The 27439-nt window shown below is 28.8% G+C and overlaps 1 protein-coding gene across 2 annotated transcripts in view; it reads left to right on the forward strand.

Moving 5' to 3' along the window:
- LOC136974087 (unconventional myosin-IXb-like) overlaps positions 1–27439 on the forward strand; it is a 99663-nt gene that overhangs the window by 56959 nt on the left and 15265 nt on the right. Inside the window, exons 12-24 of one of the 2 annotated variants that reach the window (XM_067268878.1) lie at positions 2693–2834; positions 10525–10717; positions 10856–10919; positions 12318–12494; positions 12573–12609; positions 12701–12805; positions 12889–12969; positions 13535–13654; positions 14759–14881; positions 17995–18144; positions 21792–21970; positions 23479–23685; positions 23755–23910. In XM_067268878.1, coding sequence (XP_067124979.1) covers positions 2693–2834; positions 10525–10717; positions 10856–10919; positions 12318–12494; positions 12573–12609; positions 12701–12805; positions 12889–12969; positions 13535–13654; positions 14759–14881; positions 17995–18144; positions 21792–21970; positions 23479–23685; positions 23755–23910 — 1734 coding nt within the window. The remainder of the gene's footprint in view (positions 1–2692; positions 2835–10524; positions 10718–10855; positions 10920–12317; positions 12495–12572; positions 12610–12700; positions 12806–12888; positions 12970–13534; positions 13655–14758; positions 14882–17994; positions 18145–21791; positions 21971–23478; positions 23686–23754; positions 23911–27439) is intronic. The other variant, XM_067268879.1, reaches the window with a different exon arrangement.

Here is a 27439-nt window from a genome sequence, read left to right on the forward strand (position 1 = left end):
TTTAATTGTTATTAATTAATCATATTTATCAAGCATATAACTGAAATAAGAAATACTAACAATTTAATACAAGCAAATAAAATCTGTTAACACTTAATATTTAAAGCATTGGCTAAGACTGATGATGATAACTCTGCATATGGTCACATGGTTAAAATTATTGATAAGTTATGGCATGTGAAAGGAGTTTATAGAAATTTATATTTATCTGAAGATAGTGATAATTATAACAAACTTTTAAGTGAAATTTTAAGTGTTTATATGATTCAGGACTTGCTAATTCTTATAACCTTAGATGACAGATGTTATCTGATTACAATAGTGGGTACTATTATATTTATTTCTATCATAACTTTATGTAACACAATAAATTAGGTTATAAAGAAACTTAAATATTGTTTATAAAAGAGAAGTTTTTTTTTTCCTGTTAGGATCACAGCTATATTCTAATTAGAAAATTTTTGAGAATTCTGTAATCTTGCAAACATATGGAACATACTACACACAGTGTGTAATATGTTTCATATCAAGTTCACATACTTTTGTATTTAAGGAGACAATTGATTCAATACAAAGTAAGATATTAATATTATGTTCAGTTTTATTATTATTTTTTAATTTGATTCATTTTGTCTTATGCCTAGTTCTTAATAATTTTAGTTAGTGATGAAGGGCTGTAAAATGTCGACCTGAAATGCATCTACAGTAGAGCATTGATTATCCAACCCCTGATTAATCGACTTATCGGTTAACTGACCGCATTCTAGTCGGCAAATCCAAATGTCCGCTAGTGATGTGGCACTACAATATTTGGTTTGTCTTGGCTACTTTAATATTATTTTTGTTAAATTTTTGCATGTTTTAGCTAGCAGCACTGGCTCGACCATGAAAGGGAAGCTAGTATTTAAACCAGGCCTAATTCACTATACTAATAATGTATTTTTCATACTTTTCGGTTATCCGACTTTTCAGTTATCCGACCAACCCCAGTCCCCAATTAAGTCGGATAATCGATGCTCTACTGTATTTATATGTAATTAACCAAAATAATGAAATAATCATAATTAAACCATAAGTTTTGGATCATTGAATTACCAGTAGTGTTCCTATACACTTACAGATGCAGGATTATGGAATTCTCAAGAATTTCCTAATTAGAAGTTTTTGTTTTACAAAATTTTTTTATTAGTAGCCCAGGATGCCCTAGTGGGTGTTCTAGCAGCAGTAGTGTCATTCTGTGGTATAAATAATAAATTCATATTACAAATAAAAATAATATACTGAATTTCTCATGGTGTTCCCTACTAAAATGCAGTCAAAAATGCAAAAAGCTGTATTTATTGTTATTTTAATATTGTTATGCTGTGACCGTCGGCCATATTGTAATATATATATTTTATTGTATATAGTTGTAATCCTATCTTATTTTTGCCATTTCCTCCTTCCTTTGTCTATTCTTTCTTAAACTTTCCATGACCGTTATTGCCGTGAGGCTGGATTAGCAGTTCTGAGAATCGGTAGGGACAATAGCAGGTAGTGTGGCCTGGGGAAAAAGTGTCTAAGAGAGGGGTTACTTTTCGACTAGATACGAAGAGAGACGGACAGCAAGAGCGAGGCTCGATCGTGATTTCCGAGAGAGGAAAGAAGTGCGATAGTCGAGTGAAGAGCCGAAATATAGAGACCGGCATATTGGAGAACCCTGATAATTGAGAGAAGAAAGGATAGTGAAGAAAGCCACTATCGTCAGATCCAGGTTCTACACAAAGTATCAATACGTATCCGCCGAAAAAGAGAAAACCCCGGGTGAATCATCCCTTCATTTCTTCTACCTTTCTGCTCTCCTATCTTTCTTATCTTTCCTTAATATTAAGTTAGATTTAAGCTAGATTTAAGTTAGGTTAGTCACGCGTTTACGAGGGACCAATTGTTACGCGCTTAAAAATTAACACACCTCGAATTGTAAATCAGTTGAGATCCCTTAACAACAAGAACCTTATTTGTTCTAAGTGGAATAAAGGAACATTGTTTATTATTGTAGTTGTTGCAGTGTCCTTTTCTGTACGTGTCATTCGTGGGCTGTACTGCCACACTCTTATAGAACACCAAAATGCAAAAAACTGAATTTATTGTTAATTTAAATAATAGCTAGAGGTGCCCCTCCCTAGTGGCCATTTTTGGCATATCGTGACAGAGACCTGCCCAGTTTTTCAGTTTTATATAGTAGATAATTATATTGTTACACATATTTTTTAGGTCATATAAAAATTTTTTTTGAACAAAAAAATTATTTTTTAGCAACATAATGCAAATGGGCTCTTACCAATCTGAATTCTGTTGGTCACTAAATGTTCCAGTCAGAAATAAAGATATTACTAAATATTTTCTAAAAACATGCTAAATTTGTAAAATTTAATATAAACTCTTTATACATTTTAACACAAATGTATGCACCAAATATATGTATTTAAAAAGTATTTTATAGATATTTGTTTGCAATTACAGTAGTTTCCTTTTTTTTTTCTTCATGTAAAAAACTCCACTAATCTGCACAACCGAGTGCACTAATTAATTTGGATTAAAGAGTCACTATTGTTTAAAGAATTTTGATTTACATTGATTTATAAACTGTCATTTTTCTTTGTGTATAAAATTATTTACATGCATAGTTTTTACTGTTTATCCTATATTTTAGTTTTCCTGGGGCAACTGATGCTACATTACAACAAAAATTTGAAAATCATTATCGAAGTAATGAATTTTATGAGCTACCTCAATGTAAAGAGAATTCGTTTTTTGTTAAACATTATGCTGGCAAAGTAAAATATCAAATAAAAGTGAGTAACAAAATATATTTTATTATTTATATGGAATGTATGAAGAAACATTAAAAATTGAAAAATTTTTGATTATATTGTCAATTGTAACAAATATATGTAAATTTAAAAAATACTAATATATTTTTCTTGATGCTTTCTTTGTGATGTAATCTTTTATTCTCATTTAAAATTTGAAATTCAATTATTATAATAAAATAATAATAGATAGTCCTCAGCTTTCAACAGAATTTCATTCTTTGACTCATCATAAAGATTAATAGTGATGATGATATACAGTTTTCCAAAGTTATTGTAATTCCCAACAATAACTAACAAGATGGTGTGTTTAATTCATAATGACATGGTTTTGCAAACATAAGCTGGTGATTTTCCACTGATTTTTTATGCCTAATTATGCTCATATAATTGCTGCTCCTCAAATTTGAATATTCTAAAAATTTTATAATGTCATCTTTCTACATGCCAAATTTCAACATCATATGTTATTTAGTTTGAGATGATGTTTTGTTTATAGAACACTGTCTGTGAACCTTGTCCGATAGGGGACTCTTCAAACTTCGTGATAGCTTGGGCTAATGTGAAATGAGTTCAGCTGGAAATAAATGACTGAGCTAAGGTGTTTCTCACAAAGACCAGAAACTTTTTCTGCCATTTTTGGACATGCAGTAAAGGTGCAAAAACATCTAAATTATTGGTTAAGGCACCTAGGCTATCTTGCAAAGACTATATTGAATATATGAAGATGTTGTAGTGATTTGTAGACTGGCATGTTGTTATGCATTAAATAGCTAACAAATATCTATGACATCATGACTACCTCTTGTGGCAGTTGTGTAAGACTCCATGACATTAGTTTTAATGATGTCAAATCACAAAAAATGACATCAGAGCAGAAAATCACCATCTTTGCATGCAATTATATAATAGTGTTATATCTTATGTCTAAGTATTATATTACAGTCAAACCTGTTTTTATGCGGGGGATAGGGACCGCATTAAAAAAGACGCATTAAAAAAATCGCACGAAACTTCACGAATCGCTGTAAAAAATAGTTTTCGCAACACAATTAAAAAATATTTTTTTTTATGCAGTCAACAGGGACCGCATAAAAAAAGTCTCACATAGAAAATAACTCAAAACCGTACGAAATAGAATTTATTGACAACAGATGTCAGCACTTGACTGCATCGTCTGGTCTATCGTCTGTTTTACATATTTTTGTCCAGGTGGTGTTTTGTTGACTTAAAAAGTAAATTATTTCATTTTTCGCATATTCATGCAATAATATTACTATAATAAGTGCATTTATGCTATAATAAGTTTATTTAGCTATAATAAGTCAACGTGAGACATGACAAATCGCACGAGACTAGTCGCCAAACATATACCGCATAAATTAAAAATTCGCATTAAAAAAATCGCACATAAAAAGAGCGCATAAAAACAGGTTTGACTGTACTTGAATTATGAAATGCAAAATAAAAATTGACATAATGAACAAAAACAAATAATTCTACTTTATGTATGGCAAATTAATTTATAAACTAAATAATATCACAATCAAGAAAATAATTTTATCAACTAAATTATTAAAGTTTATGAATTAGACAAATAAACCACTGTAAACATAAATACACCTATCCCTCGATTTACACGGAAGATAGGTTCCTGAGAAAAACGTGTAAATCGAATTTGTATCTTTTTGAATGTAAAACCGTGTAAATCGAAAAGTACGCAAATAACGCACAATTTCGTTGTTTATTAATTTTGAATTTTTTTCAATTTTTTAAAGGTACATAATTCAAACAAAAATATTGAAAGGCAAAAAAAATATATTCTTTTATTAATTAAATACAAAGTACAAAGGAACAAAAAATAAAATCTGAAAGATTCACAAAAATGTAATGTAATTGTGTAATGTAATATAATGTAAAAAATGTAATTAAAAATAATGTAATCGTTTGTTACTTATGAATATGAAAAAAGAAAATTTTCTTGTTTAAAACTATGTGCAGTGAATGCAACTTCATGCGTATGGGGGAGTACCCTACATTGGTTTATCGGTTACTATTTGACGGATTGAAATAAAACTGTCACCTAGTATCCTAAATATCAACTATAAGATATAATTAAGGTGGATTGGAATATAGATGTAGATTAGAGTTAAAAATTGTTCCTTTTGATCATAGCCAGTTTATTTTCTACATTTATTTTTTAAACCGTGTAAAAGCGAAAATGTGTAAAAGAAGCACCGTGTAAAATGAGGGATAGGTGTATTATAAACATATTAAGTTTATATCTCATTTAAGGTAAATAGTACAGTTATTGGCCATCTTAAATTTAAATAGAATAGCTTTTATATTATTCTTTAATAAGAATTTTGTAAAAACTCTTCTGGAAATATGCATGGTAGTATTAATACAATTTCCTGCTGTCATTAGGTAGCAAAACTCCTACATGTTTTTCAGTCATTATGTGTTGCAATAACCATACAATTTTGCATTTTCATAAAACAAGGCACATTTTGGATTAAATGTTTGGTGTTTGTAATTTCTAGATGTTGGCAATAGAAATACGATGATGATGATGATGATGATAATACAGTAGAGCATCGATTATCCGACTTAATTGGGGACTGGGGTTGGTCGGATAAATGAAAAGTATGAAAAATACATTATTAGTATAGTGAATTAGGCCTGGTTTAAATACTAGCTTCCCTTTCATGGTCGAGCCAGTGCTGCTAGCTAAAACATGCAAAAATTTAACAAAAATAATATTAAAGTAGCCAAGACATAACCAAATATTGTAGTGCCACATCACTAGTGGACATTTGGATTATCCGACTAGAACGCAGTTGGTTAACCGATAAGTTGGATAATCGGGGGTCGGATAATCGATGCTCTACTGTAATAATAAAATGAATGCATGCCACATTGTTAGGAAATTCCTGAATACAGATACTGATGCACTTATTTAATTTTAGTTTTGGTTGCTATGCCTTGACTCTAGTCTGGCATATTACACAGCCACCAGTGTCAACCGAGTATAACCCACTAAACCCAACATAATAATAAAAACCTAAAAACAACAATATCACAGATCCCACACAATACAGACCAATTACATGTCTTCCAACACTACAAATTATTGACATCCTGTATCGCAAACAAAATATACGAACATGTTGAAGAACACAACATTCTTACAGAACAACGAAAAGGTTTCTATAGAAATCACAGTGGTTTGCAAAGAACACTTACTCATAGATTCAGTCATTCTATGGCAAGCACACAAACAACACAGAAACATACACATGGCATATACAGTAGACCCCCTATAACACAGGTTCATATAACATGGATTTGTATAACATGGCAAAAAAATTGTGATCGTGTTTGTATAACATGGTAAAACGTCATTGCCGACTCGTGTCGCGACAGGATTGGTCGAATCTGGACCAAAAGCTGATATTGCACAAACCGTTGAGTTTAAACGAGCACTGGACCTACTAAAAAACATTTATTATTCAACAGTCATAAAAATTATATTTTTATTAATGATGTCTCCAAAGTTAAGTTATTTTTCTGCGAAAAATTTGCTGATTAGGAAACCCGTGTTCGTCATTCGATGAGCTGCTCCGCGACGAAAACAAGCTTAAGCAATGGCGTCATCGAACGGTGCACACTCAGTAAGTAATCCTACAATTTTTTGTCTATAGCATAGTTTATATTGATTATTCCCAAAAAAATTATACATGTTTTGGAAATGTTGAGTCAAATTAGTCTAGAATCAATTAATTTTATGGAAGAAAACCTTTCAAACAGCCGTAGCCCCTAAACTGCACACATGCTGGGCTGTGATTGGCTCATGTATTTAAGTGACTCATACAACACGGAATGTATCTACCGTGTTGTAGGGGGGGGTCTACTATATAGACTACAGAAAAGCATTCGACAGTGTTCCACACAGTTAGCTGCTACATATTCTACACATGTACAAAATACATCCATCACTCATTACATTCTTCCAAAACACTATGCAGCAATGGAGAACAACACTGCATCTCAGGGTTAGTAACACTTCCATACGAACAAACCAAATAGTCATTAGGCAAGGAATTTTTTAAGGAGATTCCTCGAGTCCTCTCTGGTTCTGCTTAGCCCTGAACCCATTATCCAACGTGTTAAAAACACACAATATGGTTACAATATCAGACATGAAAAAAACAACACAGTTTACACTGTCACATCACATTTACATGGATGACATAAAACTTTATGCATCCACACAAAAACAACTTCATCAACTCCTACAAATCACACATTTATACACCAAGGACATACAAATGGAGTTTGGCCTAGACAAATGCAAAACACTTCACATAGAAAAAGGAATCCTGAAGAAAGAGGATTTTGCACTTGGAAATGGGAACACTATTGAATCCATGGAAGAGGGCAAGTTCTACAAGTATTTAGGATTCCAACAGGCCAAACTAACAGAACATGCACAAATAAAGCAAATATTAATTAAAGAATACCGAAGTAGGTTAAATGCTATTCTCAGAACAGAGTTAGATGCAAAACACACAGTTAAAGCAATAAACACATATGTCATCCCGGTACTCACATATTCTTTTGGAGTTATACATTGGACTCACACAGATCTTGAGCAACTCCAAAGGAAAACAAGAACTACACTTACTAAGCATAAACATAGTCATCTTAAATCTGCCATAGAAAGACTAACCCTTCCAGGTAAAGATTGCGGACGTGGCCTGATTGACATAGTTAATCTTCACTACAAACAAATACAGTCACTGCGAGAGTTTTTCTACAAAAAGCAAGAAACATCACAGTTACATAAAGCAGTAACTCTAGCAGACTTAAATAACACACCATTAAATTTACACTCACATCATATGGACACAACACAACATATAAAAAGCATAGACACCATTAAGCAATCGTGGGCTCGAAAGGCACTCCATGGCAGGCATCCTTACGACTTGGCCCAGGATTTTGTTGACAAAACTGCATCAAACAGCTGGTTAGCTCGGGGATGCCTTTTTGGGGAGACTGAAGGATTCATGATCGCCATACAGGGTCAGGTCATAAATACTAAAAACTACTGAAAATACATACTCAGAGATACAACACTCACAAATGATACAAGCAGAAAATGTCACATCATGCCAGAAACTATACAACACATCACTTCTGGTTGCAAGCTCTTGGCACAAAAGGTACTACGACAGAGCCATAATCACAGATAAAACAATTTACCACAACAGACCAGACATCACACTCATTGACAAACACAATAAAATCACAAACATTATAGGCATATCCATTCCAAACACTCACAATATACAAAATACAATTACTGAAAAAGTTAGCAAGTATGCAGAACTTGCCCAGGAAATAAGGTTCTGTGGAGAATGGATAAGATGCTAATTGTACCTATTGTTCTCTCCTCTACACTTGTGATGCCACACACGCTACACAAAAGCCTGGGAACATTACAATTGAATAGAAATACATACATCACACTACAGAAGGCCACTATATTGAATACATGCCATATTGTTAGGAAATTCCTGAATACAGACACTGATACACTTATTTAATTTTAGTTTTGTTTTGGTTGCTATGCCTTGACTTTGGTCAGGCATAGTAGTACACAGCCACCAGTGTCAACCAAGTATAACCCACTAAACCCAACATAATAATAATAAATTCATTGGTAAATACAATATTTCTGAATTTAGTCATTATTTTCATAGAATTTTTAAAATAAACACTTCCTTAAGTGACAAATAACTGTACTGTTTACTCTCTATCGATTAAAAAAGATATTGAAATTATACAACACACTTCATTTTAAAATTTAATATTTGTTATAGTGAATAACAACAAATTTAATAATACTGCAATATTTCTTCATAACATTCAAATTGAATTTATTCATCAGTTGTGCCTTGTAGTGAATGATTCCATTGAAATAAACTTTGTTGTGATTATAATTTCAGGAAAACCAATTCATTTGTTTTGCTGAAATTATCATTACAAAACTGCCAGACTGGTTTTGAATACTTGACCTGATAGTTACAAATTAATGATAACCTGTAAACATCCACGAAAAGAACTGTAAAAAAAAGTGTCATTTATAATAATATGTTAAAGTAATTGATAAAAGTATCATAATTTACTTTTCATTATGAAAAATAAACAAAAAAATTTATTTTTAATAATGAAAAGTAATTAATTTGAAGGTTGTGATCTTCAATACATTATTTGAATTTAAAATTTTAAAATTAAATTTATAGTCAGTTGCTCTATATTCTCCATTATAATAAATTTAGTACAATTTCCAATGTTAACTCAGAATACCATTTCTTCAAAATATGAAACAGAAGACTATTTACAAAAATTTTTACATTTTCAAGTCTATTTTTTAATCCTTTACACTACTCCAGAAGTAACAGTCACTATGGTTAAAGAACTAACTTCTTTTACAAAGGTAAAAATAGGTAAAAATTCACAAAGTAAAAACGGACTTTGTGAACTGTTACTTCTGGACTGGTGTAAAGGATTAAAAGATAGACTCGAAAATGTAAAAATTTTTGTAAATAGTCTTAACTTCAAATTTAGTACAGTTATTTTATAAGTACTTATTGAAACTAGTGACTGTAAAAAGTATATACCAATTCTGAGTATCATGTATTCAGAACTGGAAGGGTTTTGTATGCTAAAGTAATAGTAAAATGCTATTATGTTATGTCATTGTAAAGGTCGCCTTTGGCGGCCTGAGTCGAAGAGACCGCCCGACTGAGATAATTGCTCCCACCTGGAGCCGGGGCCATAAACGGCTGGAAGGATCAAAGGTGTAGCGTCACCACTTAAGGGTCAATGTGTTGGCCACGTGCCGGCCAGCTTGGGAAAATAAATGTAAATAAAGCACGGACGCAAATGTAAGCTACGTCGGCGGGAAATAGGGCGGACGTCTTTGAAGGCTCTAAGAAAGGGAAGGAACTGATTGGTCGCAGGAGGTAGTAGCAGAATCTCTTAAATTGGAAGGGTGGCAGAAAAACGGGGAGAAAGGGCGAGAGACCGGATACGTGGCGGACTCTAACACTAGGTAGTCCTTTGAGGCGTATAGAGAGTGTGTTCTCCTCTTGGAAAGTCCTCTGGAAAAGGTTGGTGTAGAGACGGACGGCCACGCGGTTAAGCTATCTCCGGAAAAGTGACTTGTGTTCCCCGGCCAGACAAGCAGACGTGCGGCATCACAGCTTCGGTACATTAGCGTACGTAATGTTATTGCCTAGTGTACATCTTTGTAAATATTTGTAAATAAACTGTATATAACTAATTATTGAGTGTGGAGGTGTGACTTTCCACGGACCATTTAATGGACAATCTCGAGGCGTAAAGAACAACTCGGGACGGAACATTTGTAAAGATCACGTGACGAGTAACAAGGATCTTCACTGTCATGTTACATAAGTGATTTTTCATGAAATATGTAATAAATTATTACAATAAAATTTGCCATAATTATTGTAAAACTTATCTTCTTTATCAATAAATTAATTGTAAACTATATATTAATGAAATTTTGGAATTAATAATAATTTTAATGTAATGTTATAATTAAATTAGTTAACATTAAACTTTATGAAATTAACAGGATTTTAGAGAGAAGAATCTGGAACTTATGAGGCCATATTTTGTTTTATTACTGAAAAGTAGCAGCTTTACTCTTGTACGAGAATTGGTTGGAACCGATCCAGTGGCTGTTTTTCGTTGGGCAATATTACGAGCTTTTTTTAGAGCTCATTTTGCATTTTTAAAATTGCATCAATCAGCTACAGATCCTAAAAGTGAAGTTTTAAATTTAATTTTCTTTAAAACATCATTTGAATTTACTTTTATTTTATAGCTTATTTAAAGTTTATTTGAACATAAACAGAATTTATTCCTTTGGAATTATTTTACTTATCTAAATTTATTTTTTTTAGATTCAAAACTGAATAAAATGAAAGAAAATTGCCTTCGTCAAAATCGAAGAAATAGTTCTACTAAGTAAGTTTGCAATCAGTTTATATATTATAAAAATCAGTTTATGACCTGTTTTATAAACTGCACAAGAAATGTCAAATTTAAGAATTTAACATTTCTTTGATGATTAAATCAAATTACAATCCAGATGGACAGTATGCAAAATGTATTTTAAAAAATCTATATTTACTAATCAGTTATATTAGTCAAAAAGCAAATGCAGATTAAACATTTTTTCTATTAGTTATATTATTGCTTCAACATACTGTAAATTTGTCAGAAACACTGTCTTAGTGTATGTCTTCTGCATTATAGGTTAGATTACATAATCTAATCTTCTGACATTGTGTTTATTTTAAATACATAACAAAACACTAAGTACATTAAACAAGAATAATAATTAAGTTAGTAATCATATGTTTATGATGATTGACTGTTAAATAATAATATTTTATTTGTAATTTTAATATAAATAGTAATAATTTTGATATTTTATTGTGTGCCATGTATTTCCCAATATTTGCAAAGTATTCACATATTTTGAAATATTAAACCAGTTGGAATCTTAACATCTTAAATTAGTCTTATAAAATATAATTTGTGTTCAGATATTACTGAAATATTTTTTTTTTAAGAAAGTAGATTGAATTTATAGATAATAAATAAATTTTTTTAAAGTCACAATTATAAATTAGTTTTGACTAAACAGAAGTTTAAATTTTTAATTAAAAATGTTCAGTTTCTAGAAGAATGGAAAATGAAATTTATGATTATTTTTAAATAGTAAATGAATGAATGCATATGAACAAAGTACATGTGAAATCTTATTACAATTTAAAAAACAATGCTTTTTGTTTATGAAATTAATTATTATATAAGTGTTTCTTTGCAATTACTTATTAAAATAGTAATAATTTTTTTGCCAAAATTACTCTAATGTAATAACTGTAAACAATAAATACTTTTTGCAGTTTAAAACAGATATAGCAAAAAACCTGTGCTGACAATTAACTGTATATTATTTAATAGGCTAGAACAGGGGTGGCGAACCTATGGTATGCATGCCCAAAGTGGCACGTAAGAGAGATCATCTGGCACGTAATGTATCATATGATTTCTGTCTTTTTCAATCATCCTTTCTGTTTATCACCTGATAATCCTTTTTTCAATCAGATTTTTTACATTTATTTGAATTAAAGCGTATTCATTTAATTTCTTTAAATATCATTATTTGAAGTATAAGACTTTGGCACACATTAACATCTTTAAAGCTAAGAATGCTTACAGTATGGCATGCGGACTTAAAAAGGTTTGCCATCCCTGGGCTAGAATAAAAAAATTAATAAAACCATATTTTATAAAATTATACATTTAGAACAAGTTAATGCAAGAATTTGCTTATAAGAATATTTTTGTTTTCAGCTCAAATCAGTATGAGAAATCAACAAGAAATCCATTGTCAACAGTTCAGACACTATCACTTCAATCTCCAAACAAGACTTGTAATAAGGAATATGGTATATGTTCATTGCATTCACTTGAAGCTGTATTGTGTGCTAGTGAGGCTAAAGTGTTGGAAAGAGCAAATCAGATCATGCTGTAGGTTTCATAATAAAATATTTTAAAATTATCTTAGTAATTATTTCTATTATATATATATTTTTTTTTTTTTGACAGTAAAAGTAAACCTTCAAAGAAAACAAAACATCAAAAAGTAATTTTTTTACCCTTTTTTATATAAAAAGAAAAGATTTAGTAAATTAGATTATATTTATTCAATTTTATTATTTTGATTTTCTTTTAAGACATTAAGCAATTTAAAAACTATGAAAGCATTAATGGGAAAGAGTCATCATTGTGGTCATAGAACAGCAAAAAAGCAATCTCCTACTGTCAGTGCTCAGTTTCAGGTAAAATGAATAAGAAATTTTTATTTTATTTAACTTTTCATTTTTTATACTTCAAAATATAATTTTAAAACCTTATATTTTAGACTTCATTGAATCAGTTAATGGAAACTTTGAATCAGGCTAATCCATTTTTTGTTCGCTGCATCAAATCTAATGCAGAAAAGGTAATGAAGGGTATTGATATTTGGATTATATATTACATATATTATATGGTGATAGATAAAATTGTTTAGTTAAATTAATTTATATTATAATCAAATGTTTGAGTTTTATTAAACATGATTTTTATTTATTTTTGAAAGTTGGGATTAGTTATTCAGTTGCTCCAAGAAATCTTTATCTTAGTTGTTTGTTTATAATTTTGATATTTTTCATTTGTTAGTTTTTGTTATGGAAATAATAATGATAACATCCTTATTTAATAATAATCATTTAAATTAAAATTTTAAAAAATATTAAAATTTAAAGTAGTAAAATTGAGGCAGTCATATTATTCATAGTAAGCATACTTCAGTTTTTTTATAGAAGACTTCAACACTGTTTGTCTAATAATGCTGCTATTTTGAGGTTTTTAAAATTTTTATGTACAGATTAATAAAAATTTAACAATTTAGCAAATGTTTTAAAATTAAACAATTTTTGATTGGATTATATTTTTATTTTGCACATTTTTTGAAGGTAGTACTCAGATTTTTATAATATATATAATTATTCCTATTTTTATAATAGATACCAAACTGTTTTGATGATGCTATGATTCTGAGGCAACTTAGATATACAGGAATGCTTGAAACTGTTCGAATTCGACAATCAGGATATAGTGTTAGACTTACATTTGAGGTAGAAAATGTAATTTAATATTATAATATCACTTATTTAGAAAATGAAGTGTATTATAGAGTAATCTTTAATTAACAAATAAATAGTACTTTTTATAAATATTTGAGACATTTTTAATAACTTCATTATGATATACAGCCATATTCTGATATTTGAATCTAACGCATTGCTAAAAATGATTTGAATATGAGGAATTTGGATATCAGGAGGGGGATTTTCTTAAAGAAAAATTTTAAGTTGTTTCTACTTCATCTGAATAATCCCCATTTAATTTTTTCAAGTAATATGCTAACACTGCAAAAATATACTTATCTATAATCTGATTTTATCATGATATTAAACATTACAAACTCCAGTTACCTCACTAACAAACATGTTTGTTGGTAAGGTAACAGGAGTTTGTAGTGTTTGTATTACTGCTTACAAACATATCCATTAATGACTTTGTTAGTCTTTAATTGAAAGGTTTGTAAGCAGTAATTAAATAAATAATTGTATATGAACTGTTCCCCCCAATGTGTAGTAGACACCAATGAAAATGTTGGAATGATATTGTACATTTTAAATTAAAATATTACTGTATGAAAATGAAACAACAGTAAAAATAAACAAGGTAGTGAATGTGCCATAATGAATGTGTAAGATACACATACAACACAATTTTATGGTGAAAATCATTAAAATGCATAACTACGGAGGAACATACACATGAATCCTAGTAAAACAACTGAAAATAGAGTTAGGTAATGGGGACACTCCCACTTCTCATTTCTGAATGTTTTTACAAATCTTATGCTGAAAAAAAATTTTTAATATTGGGATTATTTGATTAGGATATTACACTAAAGAACATCATACTCTGTAATGGAATTTGGACAATGAGTTCAGATGCCAGAATATAGCTGTTTTTAAGTGTAAAATTTTTTATTATTAGTTTTATTATATACAGTTATTGATTTAAACTTGTGTAATAATTTTTTTTATTATAACAGTAATTGAATATTGTGAATTTACAATACCTAAAATTTTTGCAATAACATTCATGATTTACATCTACATAGGAAATTAATGTGTAAACTGAATAATAACAGTTGTTCTTTATTTTTGATATAGGAATTTATACAAAGATACAGAATATTGCTCCCAAAAGGCCTTCTTAGTTCACAATTGGATATATCTAATTTTCTTACTAATATGTCTCTTAATGAAGATAATTATCAAATGGGAAAAACAAAGGTACAGCATATTTAATTTTATTCATTGATTCATTGAAAAATGATTCAGAACAAGAAATAATAATTAAATACATATTAAGTTTTTAATTTAGAATGGAATTAAATTTTATTATATTCTTTACTTTTAGTTTTATTTGTAATAACCATGTGCAAGAAACAGTATGTTTTAATCTGAAATCAGTTTTAATTAAAAATAAGTAACTCTGTGGAAAAAGAAAATTTTGTACAATTAATAACAGTAGTAGTAAAGCTAGAACAATAATAATGATGATGATGAATAGTAGAAATTTTAAATTTCTTATATAGTCAAAATATTTAATTGTAAGTTGTTTTATAGCAAAAGTACTTTAGTTTAGTTGTATTAATGTCTGTGCAATTCTGTTATATATTCAAGGTGTTTACTTGTCATGAAATCATGAAAAGTGTCATTAGAGTCATGAAAAAGCCACAGATTTTGCTGATTGATAATACATTTATTTACTTTTCTGACTATTATAGAAACTAACGTAGGGAAAGTATTGTGATTGGTTAAATTTTGACCTTAGTTTTTTTTTTAATTTTTCATGTTTTGGCATTCCAAGATTTAAAAATACAAAAATCTTTATTAAATTGTGTGTCAGAGTCAATTTTGCATTATATCTTAGGAGAAATTGAAACTTGGGAAATCTATAGGCATTGATGCTATTAAATTTTGGTAGTTAAAGGTCAAGAGAAGGAAAGATAGAAGGTGTAATATCTCAAGTGGGGTCAGACTTAATGAAAGTTTTGCTCATTATTATCACTTAAAATTTTTTTTAGAAACTCATTCTTACCCGAAAAATAAATCTGCCATTTTATAATAATTAGTAGTACAAAAGTTATTTTTTAATAAAATCTCATAATAGGCCTAAATGGTGTCACAATGAGTACCAAGAAAATCATGCAAGAGCCCTTGCTATTTTTATCAGTAATTATTAAAAACTAATAAGTAGTTTTCCATTTTTTGAAAAGAAATAATTATTTATATCTTATACCAATAAATAATAGTGAACATTGGAAACAATGAAAAAGATTTTTGTTCTCAGATATTGGGCATAAAACTACTTATCACTCAAGAAATAGGACACCTGTATACTTGATAGCAATGAGAATCTTCTAATACAAACATATTAAAATTCCGACAGGAATTTACATATATTTTTGTATGCTAATTTGTATTGATTTGCTTGAATTTTTGTTTATGACCTAAATAAAGATTTGCACAAATTACTTCTGCATAAATGAAGACTAATATTCTTGAAATATAAATTTTTCAGAAATGTAATTTGTTCAAAAATCTCAAATAAATTGTTTATAAGTTGTAAAGTACTTAATTTTAGTATCTTAGGAAACCGACTATAATTACGGTCGGTGAAACTTCCGTTAACCTAACGGGTACTTTACGCGGATTCGAGATTAGTTTGCCAGGCCTGGGCTTTTAAGCGTGCACCGAAAAATTAGTAATAATAACGATAAATATCAAGTCAGATCAAAAGTTCAAATATATTTAATTAGCAACTAGAATGTACTACGTACAAATATCAATAATCCAAACAAAATTTATTAACGAAAATCAACAAGTCAACCCGACAATAAACTCAGCTACTTAGCTTAACTTAATAGTAATTCCCCTTTGAATTTCGACAAATCAAATACTTAGAAACTATGAACAAAATCTCTTACTAATTAAACGTCTATCTGTCACCTCACTATACAAAGAAACTATTTCCTTAATCCTTTCGATATCGTCAAATCGTCAATCGAACTCCTCTTTAACACCTTGGATCATCCAATTATCAATCTGGACTTCTATCAGAAAATACTTCGCTTTTGAATTAACCTCGCTCTCACAGTCGCCTCGATTTGGAATTCACCTCTCCTTCGGTTAACGTACGGGTTTTATACTGTGAGGTGATGTCACACTTGAGCTGGGTTACTCCCCTTATTTACATACTTAGTTGCTAACATTAACTTTTTTTTCTGGCAGCTTTAAGTTTCCGACAAAGCTTATAAACCGTTTACAAAATATTTATCATAATTTTCTGGGATGTTTAAGACGGTTTATCAAGTATTTCTCTACTAGTGATTGTGGGGACTCCCCCCTCCATTTTTTTTTTCTGCGGACTTATATCCGCTGGACAGCGCAAGTGCGCAAGATGTTTCCTATGGTGCTTATTTCTTCGTGAGTTGTTTTATCTTCATTTTTTCATTACTAACAAGAGAGTGGTGGAGAACTTTCGTCCTAAATAAACATAAACCCCAAACAAAAGATAATAAAACGGAAATAATAATAAAATAAAAATAACGTTCGGACTCGGTTCCTTACAAAGTTTGAAAATAGTTACATATTTATAGAAATTAGTTTTAGAATTACGTGAAAATGTTACATTGGAACAAAAACAAGTAAAACATCAAAATTGTTAGTTTACAAAGGATATAAGTGAAGAGGTGTTAAGATTAAGTTTTTTTTATATACTTACTTATTATTATAGTTAACCTCATTAGCCTTACTGCCATTGCTTGATGCATAATTAATGCATTTACACTTGATTACTATTTGGTACTGAGTGCAATAAATAGCATTTATTCACTTACAATGTGTGTTTTAAAACACACTGTGAATATGGCTACATCCTGTATAATGATGATAATGTGAAATTCAGTGTTCAAAATATCAAATATAAAGATGAATACTACTTATTGGTGAATTTGAACTACAATCTAGTGTTGTAAAAACAATCAGACTTAAACCATCTATCATAGTTATCAGAAATAGTCAAATATTTGTAATTAAATTTTACAACTAAACTTTGAAAAATTTTTCTGGATAAACAAAGGAGTTATTGAGTATTAGTTTACAATTTATTATTTAAAGTAGTTATAAATTTTCTATTAAAGTCTCTATTAAAAAAATATTTTCCAATTATTTTATTTTCATATTATCAATTTTTTTACTAATTTTTATTAAACTAATATATTTTCAAAATCCCTTATAATATTTCTCTGTTTTTAGAAGAAATTTATCATCCTCACTAACAAAAACACACTTGGTAATAACCAGAATAATTAATATATATTAATTTGGTTAATTTTTAGGTATTTTTTCGTGAAAGTGAAAAATTAAAACTTGATGAGTGCCTTCATCAAACTATTCTTCGTCATATTGTAATTTTACAAAGATGGGTCCGAACTTGGTTAATTCGCCGACGATTCAAACGCATGAAAGTTGCTGCCATAATTTTGCAAGTAAGATTAATTTTAATATAAGTTTTGATAGTAGTATTTAAGATACTCCTTTCAGAACTTAAAGAAAGTAAAAAATGTATCATACTAAGCTGAAATATTAAATGATTAAATAACACATTTTTATGAAATGTTAATGTGTTTTTTTTCTCTTCAAATGATTTAATATAATAGTTTTTCTAAAAAATAAATATTTGTTGAATGATGTTTTAGTTTCATATTTACATTTTAACCTTTATTTAATTAAATTTTATTTGATATATTTCTTCATGTTTCTTCAATTTATGAAATTAGTTTTTGGTACTCTTCTGTTTTGTTATTTATATGCAACATGACACTGCTATCAACAATCATACTATGTGGCATGATGGAAAATAGTGTGTACACCCAATGTTGATTATTGATCATTGATTTCATTGATTATCTACAATTACAGCAGCAAAGGCATCTAAACTCTTCACTTTAGTATGGACTCTTGGAGAAAAGTTTCTTGTTAGAGATTTAATAAAAGAAGAAAAAGGTGCTTGGATTTTTGGTTAGGCATGTTTGAAAAAAAGTTTAGCAAGTGAATGGATGGGATAACAAAAGATTTTTAATTAGTTTTTGTTTAATTAGTTTTAGCACACTACATTACACACATTATATGTTTGACCTTACAGGAAAATTAACAACACTGATAACAAAATAGATATCAGTGAATCCATTTTGCTATCCTAACTTTAGCATTTCTTGAATAAATCATAAGAAATAACCTCCATTTTACTGCTAAACAGTAGACTCCATTTCTGATAAATACAATGTGTTAATCTGACAACTTAGACATTAGTGCCTTATAGGCAGTGGTGATATTTGAAATAGTTAACAAAGGGTTCGCTAGCAGAAAATTTTTTCCTGACAATCACCGACAAACAAAATGGAAGTTTTGGCTAGAAATAAATACAATACCTTTTTCTGTGATATATCTAATAATCAGTGGCGTATTTGGAATGTAAGGGGCCCTGGGCGAAAACCAGGTAACAATAGTATATTAGTGCTGTCGACCTCTTTTTTTTTTTTTTCTCCTTTAGGCAGAGAAATTTTTCACCCCGAATGGCACTACTCATAGTAAACAGGTGTCATCATCTCTCGTAATACAATATCCTTTTTATTTCGCTGTCCATAGCTCGACACGTGTTCCACAGCCATCTTGTATTATCTCGCGCACGTGGGATTGTGGGATCTCTCTTATGACTGGATCTAGTTTCAAGAACTCTCTTGAATTGATCATGATTAAACCTCGTTTCAGTTGAGATTGAAACGGCAGAGAGAGATTGCACCAAGACATAATCCCTGACCTTGCTCACAATGTAGATTAAAATGCTCGGTGCGAACGGGGTATAAGGCTCTAGTTTAGTAGTATTACTGAGTATAATACGTATATTTTAATAAATTTTTAAAAAAAAAACAAAACCACTGAGAAATGTTACGTGTGTTTAACAAGGTTCGGAAAACTGAAAATTTTATCAACGGGTTCGGCCGAACCTGTGCGAACCTGCTGAATATCACCACTGCTTATAGGTAAGTGAAACAAACTAACTCCCACAACTAAACAATAACTACAACATTATCAAAGGTAAAATGGACAACTTTGTGATAGATTGCCTTTGACTTAAAAAATAAAAAAAACCAATTTGCAACTTACGAAGTTAAGGTAATACAATAAAGCAAGAAACATATCCATAATAATTAAACACAGAAAAAATTGAAAAGTACATACTGTTCGAAATCCTTCATTTTCATCATTTCAATTACTTCCCTCCTCTTATTGCACTCAAAATTGAAGGAAAAGGGAATAATTTCCATAAACTTTGAATTAATGTCCCACAGCATTTTTTTAGTCAGACTGTAAATTTGTAAGTTCTCACAGAAAAAAAAATGTATAAATTCTATAAGAGATTTTTAAAATTATAAATTGCAATTTTTTTTTTTAAATAATGAAAAATCTAAATTGAATTTCATCATCGTGTAGTTTAGCGTGGATAACAAAACAGACTTATAATGTGTTTTGTTATTCATTTCTAGTAATTTTTTTTAAATATGCCCCCAAAACTATTATGCATCTTTTTTCATTAAATACCCAAAAGGAAGCTCTCTTCTTAAGAGTCCATACCGAGAGTGAACAGATGATAAAAAAAATCTGGGATCCTGAATGTACTGAAACCAGACTGTGCACAAGTGCCATTTGTCCTAAAGTTTTTTGTGTACACAACAGTTGCAATCTTGTTGCATTGCTCTTGGATAACAAAACAGGAGAGACCAAGATTTTTAAAAGCTGAATATGTATTCTATACAAGAGAATTTCCTTTTAATAAATAAAAGTATAACATTTTATTTCATTTAATTCATTCAAATGAATTATATAATAATATATTTTTTACAGTATTATATGATCTTGTGTAGTTGAAATGATAAAAATGTAAAGAAGTGTTCATGATTACAACTTTCATTATTCTAATGAATCTCTAAAAATATGAATTTGAAGATTGATAAATATCATTTGCTATTTCTTATTACATAGCATTAATAAATTTGAAACAGATTATTTTTTGAAGGATTTTTAAATGATATATGTAAAAAAAGAAATTAAATTGAAAAACTCTTGTTTAATTTTTACAAAAAACTTGAGTGTTACCCAAAAGTTTTAATTAATTATAACTTAAAGTTTAGGAATGAACTAAGGTAAAAATTGCATATCAATTTTAAGATTATATATTATGTAAATAGAAGCAAAGATTTAGTACTTCATATACGTTGCTCTGGATAAGTGTAATTTAGCCCAGTGATTCCCAAACGTTTTTAAGCCACTGTCTCCTTGGTTCCATAAAGTTATATATACCCAATACTCCCTAACTTATTTTCCCTTGTATGAGAAAGGCTTGGAAATATAATTAGAAATTTTTTTATGAAACTCACATTTTGTAGCTTTACCATCCATTGTTCTCCACATCTGGAAACCATTAAATGCAATATTTTTTCTTACCTGTTTTAAAAGAAGAGAAGGAAAAACAGTGACTATAGACAAAGATTGAGATGGAGGGCGACTCCCTCTCAATCTTCGCTTATTGTCACTGTTCAGTATTCTGCTTCCAGCTCCTCTGCTGCCCACTTGCTTCTTTTTGCCTGCCTAGATTTACTCACTGCCCTTGGGAGGCAGTATGCCTACTTTGGGAACCACTGATTAGCCTGATAAAAATATATAAATTATGCATTTAATATATTATGGAATGATATAAAATTGTCTTCTGTTTTGGGTTATTCACATATCTGTTATCTGGTTCTTAGTTTGTTTTTGAATTGGATTTATAGTTTATATTATAAAAATTTTAACTTTGCATTACTTACTAAAGTGTTTGTTGCCATACACTACTATTATTTTTTTGAAATGTCAAACACTAATTCTTCTTGTTAAAAGGATGAAAATAAAATTAGTTTTCTTATTTCTGATTACAATATATATCTGTTTAGTAACAATTATTCAAAATGTTTGAATTGCCATTAAATTATTGGTTATTGTAAAATTAATTTTTAAAAAAATTATAAGTTTTGTAAACTATTAATAAACTTATGAATACTCTCTCATTTATTCATAAATTTTAATAATATTATTTCAGAAAAATATTAGAAGATATCTTGCACAACAAAAGTTAATTAACATGAAGTTGCAGATACTTGCAGCATTGTGCATTCAGCGTGTGTGGCGAGGCTATCATGTTAGAAAATGGTACAGAAAATTGCAGAGGGGATGTATTGTTATACAAGCTGCTTGTCGGGGTTATCTGAATCGAAAAAAGTAAAATATACTTTAATGTGTTTGATTTTTAGTTTTTAGATATATGATTTAATATTATCATTATTTTATTGAATTTATAAATATCAGAATCTAAAGTACTATTAAGATTCGGTTTGCATAAAAGAATTGCAGCATTCAAATAATTTTGCAGTGTTGAAACAAACAGATTGTTACTATTGTATAAATCTAGCAGTAGGAAAAACAAAAATTTTTGTGAATTATCAGTTTTTGATAAAATTGTGATTCACAAAACAAAAAGCTTTAAACAGTATATTATATTACAACAAAAAATATATTGTAATCATAATATGATGGCTGTAAATTTATGATAAACAAATTTTCTTTCTTTATATCAAATAAATCTTAATGATCTTAAAATTTATAAAAATTAAAATATTTCTGTTGAAGCTCAAGAATTGTGAATTTTGAATGACAATTTTTTTTATGTATATTAATGATTTAGATTTGTATTTTTTCTGAATATAACTAGGCAACAACTGGATAGCTAACTGGTTTATGTCAGCTTACCACTCTGAAAGATTCAAGTGAATCCGGATGGATCAAAAAACTCTAAGACTTTTTCAGGGGGTGGTCTGTCTTGGATATGAAGGATCTATCCCTCATTATTCAGCTGCTGCCATTGTGGGCCTGGCTGAATCTACAATGTGCTTGATTAAAAGGCCCTCTAAATGCCCACAGAGTGGAAATAATCAAATGTATATAAAACTGAGCTTAAAATAATTCTTCAAAAGGATGGTTAATGTTTTTACTTTTTGCTAAAAGTAGAGCCATATTGATTAAATGCAATATTATTGTAAGTTCTTGGATATTAAAAAATATATCATAAAGCAAGATTTCTAAGGATATTGCATTATTATAGATATTATTAAGGTATAGAAAAAGAGATAATATTTGTCCAAATAGTGTAATTTTTAGAAAACACACATACAAGCATTTAGATACTTTTTCCATTTATTTTAATTTTATCTGTTGAGAATTTTGAGATAGTTATTCCATTGAGACTATTTTCATTTAAAGATTAAAAAGTTATGAATATGTAAGTAAGTAAATAATGTTAATTTGTAATAGGTGTATACCTGTTACAGATGAACCAAACCTCAGTTGATTTTATGTTGTAACAAATTAATTCTAAATTAATTGACATCTTGCCAAAAACTGTTAAACATTTCTGAACATTATAAATTTAAATATATAAATCATCTATCATTACTCAGCTACATAAAAATTTTCTTAAGAAAGTTATATATTTGCATTTAAAGATTAAAAAGTTATGAATATACAAAAAAAAACACAACATTGATGATAATTGATTTAAAATAGATATATAACTTCATTATTTAATCATTTAATTTTTTTTTCCAGTGAATTTAGGAATAGTAAAATGTTTAAGGAAAGTTAAAATTCTTTGAAGTTAAATACAAAGTTGATTATAAATTTTAAATCAAGTAATTAATACATTATAAAGTAACTTTAATTTTAATTTCTAGATATCAATATTTATGGGAAAATCATCAAAAACAAAGGGCATCACTTCAGGAAAATAGTCAAAAAGCAATAATAGTTCGTCCTAGAAGAGCAATGTCTGCTAGTCTGTTAGATAACCCCAGTCAATTTGATTGGAATGTAAAATCCTATGTAGTCACAAAAACAAAACCTGAAGTTTTCCAACGACAGCAATCAAAGGATTCTGATGGGTATAAGGTTTTCTTAGAGAAATTAATTAATTTTTTTAATATAAGATTTTAAATATAATTTTATTTCAGGAGTAGTGGAATTCACGAAGATTCTGAACCTGAAAGTCTTGCATCAGAAAGTACTGGATCTGCTTTACACAGTCCTCCTCCTTCACCTTTAGCAGAAGGACCATCTAGTCTTCCTATCAATTACGTTAAACAAAACAGGCGAAATAGAAAAGAAAGGTACATAGAAATATGTTCATTAGTTTGCAAGATTATTAAGAACTTCATAACTTACACTACATTTAGATGATTTTCTGATATGTTTTTATTCAAATAAAAATTTAAATTTTTTTCAACAAGTTTGTTTTTAATTTTATTACAAGTGCTAGTTTTAATCTATCTTCAAATTTCTGATTTCTTGATGTGAAAGACAATCTTAAAAATTTTATAAATATCTTAAAATTCAGTCATATGTTTTTGGTATAATTGTTACAGTAACTCATAGATCTATGCAAATACTCTGTGTATGAAGATAAAATCATATTATTGTATAACACTTAAATCTTAATTGATATGGATTATATATGTGGATTTGTAATTTTTGCCTGGACAAGTAATATAAATATTTGTTTGAAAGGGGTAACATATGGTCATGAGCCATACCATACTTTGAAATTTTGTTACTTTTGTCAGACACAGGAACTTCCAAACATTTTTTCTATTACTGTTTAATTGTTACTTGTTCTCCTGATAGATCCTTTAGTAATAAGCATAAACTTTGCTGAATAGAATGAGTGCAGTGAAGTATAATATTTTGAGAGGTGTTAAAGAGCAGGAAGAATCTTACAAGAGTTATATAACAATCTAATATACTAGTTTCTTCAATGATAAACCAATTTTCTTGGATACACTTAACTTTCTAATTGACGTAATATAATATAATAGTATTAGTTGATTTGTATTAGTTGATATAATAGTTTAAAATAATTTTTGCTACTCATTGTTAAAGAATTCTACCAACTCAGTTTTTCAAAAGTTTTTACAGAGGTTAATAAGGTCCTTTTAATTTTATTTTAATATACAGTCAAACCTGTTTTTATGCGCTCTTTTTATGTGCGACTTTTTTAATGCGAATTTTTAATTTGTGCGGTATAGTTGGCGACTAGTCTCGTGCGATTCGTCATGTCTTACGTTGACTTATTATAGCTAAATAAACTTATTATAGCATAAATGCACTTATTATAGTAATATTATTGCATGAATATGCGAAAAATGAAATAATTTACTTTTTAAGTCAACAAAACACCACCTGGACAAAAATATGTAAAACAGACGATAGACCAGACGATGCAGTCAAGTGCTGACATCTGTTGTCAATAAATTCTATTTTGTACGGTTTTGAGTTATTTTCTATGTGAGACTTTTTTTATGCGGTCCCTGTTGACTGCATAAAAAAAAAATATTTTTTAATTGTGTCGCGAAAACTATTATATACAGCCATTCGTGAAGTTTCGTGAGATTTTTTTTATGCGTTTTTTAATGCGGTCCCTATCCCCCGCATAAAAACAGGTTTGACTGTATTTTATTAATTTAAATGTTGATTTAAAAAGAAATACCTTTTATAATAAAAGATATTTCTTTTTTAATCAACATTTTAAATAATTTTACATTTACTTTTACTTTTATATTTATACAAAGTTGATTTATCCATGGTCACTAACATAATTTTAATAAACAGTCAAAGATCTGTAATAAAGGATTTTTTTAGTTTTTTTATTACAGATATAAAGACGGGCAGAAGACCTGAAATGGACCTTTTTTTTATAATAAAATTTGCATAGTGAATTACCGGTGTGTTTTTGTATGATTTAGTTTTCTTTGGAAAAATTTATGCTTATCACTAAAGGATGTTTTTCTATTAGATGATCCATAATTTCCAATTATTATTAAAGGAATTTTTTCAAAATAACAATTCTTCATTTCTAATATTATTCTAAATAATTCTTTCAATGTCGTAAAGAAAGGTTATTTTTCAATGTAATAAAGATTTAAGAAGTATCTAGTATCATACTGTCCAGTGCTTTTGACACCTTTTGTCAGTCTTTTTATCTGTTAGTTGCTAATGCATAATAAGTCTTAAAAGCAATTGTCACCGTAAAAATATTAAAGAAACAGTAAATGACTACTAGGCATTCTGTGATAAATTTTTATTCTAAGTTACAATTCATTGTATTTTGTTCCAAAGCAGTAATGGTTATTGTTTAACAAAGAATATGATGTGTAATATAAACATGTGGTGATGGTTCAGTTCTATTTTAATGTGATATGAATGATTATATATATATATATATAGTATGAAATTATTTTAATCCAAACACTTTTTGGTTGACAGTCTCACAGCACTTCCAGTTAAAATTATGACTTTATTGCACAAATCAAATTGAATGGGTGTTCTACAAATGTATTTCGGGTTGTTGTAAATTTACAACCTCTTCAGTGCTGTTAAAAAAACAACAACAGTACAGTTAGGAACCCAGCATTACTTATTGTATATTGTATAAAAAAGTTTTCAAACAAAGACTTACATGTTTAATAGAGAAATAACATAGTTTTCTACTTTCACATCCTTGTTTTCCATAAATATACATAAAACGTCTTCTATATTGCATAAAATATAATTTATAAGAAGATATAACCATAAATACTGTATTCATGACTTTAGGTCTTACTTTATTTTAAATTTATCTAGTATTATGTATTCTGTTGTTTCTTTTTTACAATAAAGTCGTACATCAGTTACAATACATCAGTTCTTCTAGTTAAAGTACTGTATAAGTGTAAATTACATTATATTACAACACTATTTTTTTTAAAAAAAACTATTAAATAGTAAAGGGTAAAATTACTTTCAATTAATACTCTCTATGTATACATACATACAAATCACAATGATTTTTCACAAAGTACAATATTTGGGTTTTCACAAATACAACATATCTTAAGTTGTACTATGAGTATTAATATACTTAACATGATGAAATGCCCTCTAATAACTGGTACCATTGAGGGTCGATAGCCATGCCCTCTGAAATATTGATTAGTTTGTCTTTAGGCTATTTCCTTATTTCAATATGTTCTTTGAATTTCCTTCTGTAAATATTTTTCTCAATATGTAAAATTTTTATATTATTTCTATTAATTTGACAGTTGTTTATTGTGCAAACCAAGTTTAATATATAAATTCTAATTCTTTTGATTTTCTGTTTTTCAGTAAGTAAAAAAAGCCATACATGTATTTAGTATTATATCTATTGGTCTAGTATTGTTTATGCCATTTGGTCATTTGTACCATGGTGAATTATTGTATTTAAGCGGCTTCGTGTTTTTTGGTTCTTTTTCTAATATGCAATCTGTTTCACCAATATATGTTCTTGGGCAGTTACATTACAATCTATTTTATAAACTATTCCCACTTTTTTAAGGTCATCATTTTTTATTTTACTGTCATGTTGGTTTTTAATATTTTTATATATACTATGCAATATTTTATTGGTCAAAGATGGGACCAAACTAATATTTTCCTTGTTGAGGATTTTATTGCAATTCTCTAAAATATCTTGAATATAAGGGAAGGTTTTATGCTTTTTATCTTGTTTGTATTTAGTATTATATCTATTGGTCCAGTATTGTTTATGCCATTTGTTCAGTTCTAGTAGTAAATTCTATTGTCTTTTTATGCTCTTGACTAGAGTCCTGAAACAAATTCAGG

This window comes from Centruroides vittatus, unplaced genomic scaffold (assembly GCF_030686945.1).
Source record: "Centruroides vittatus isolate TY-2023 unplaced genomic scaffold, ASM3068694v2 contig_341, whole genome shotgun sequence".
Classification (NCBI taxonomy): Eukaryota; Metazoa; Arthropoda; class Arachnida; order Scorpiones; family Buthidae; genus Centruroides; species Centruroides vittatus.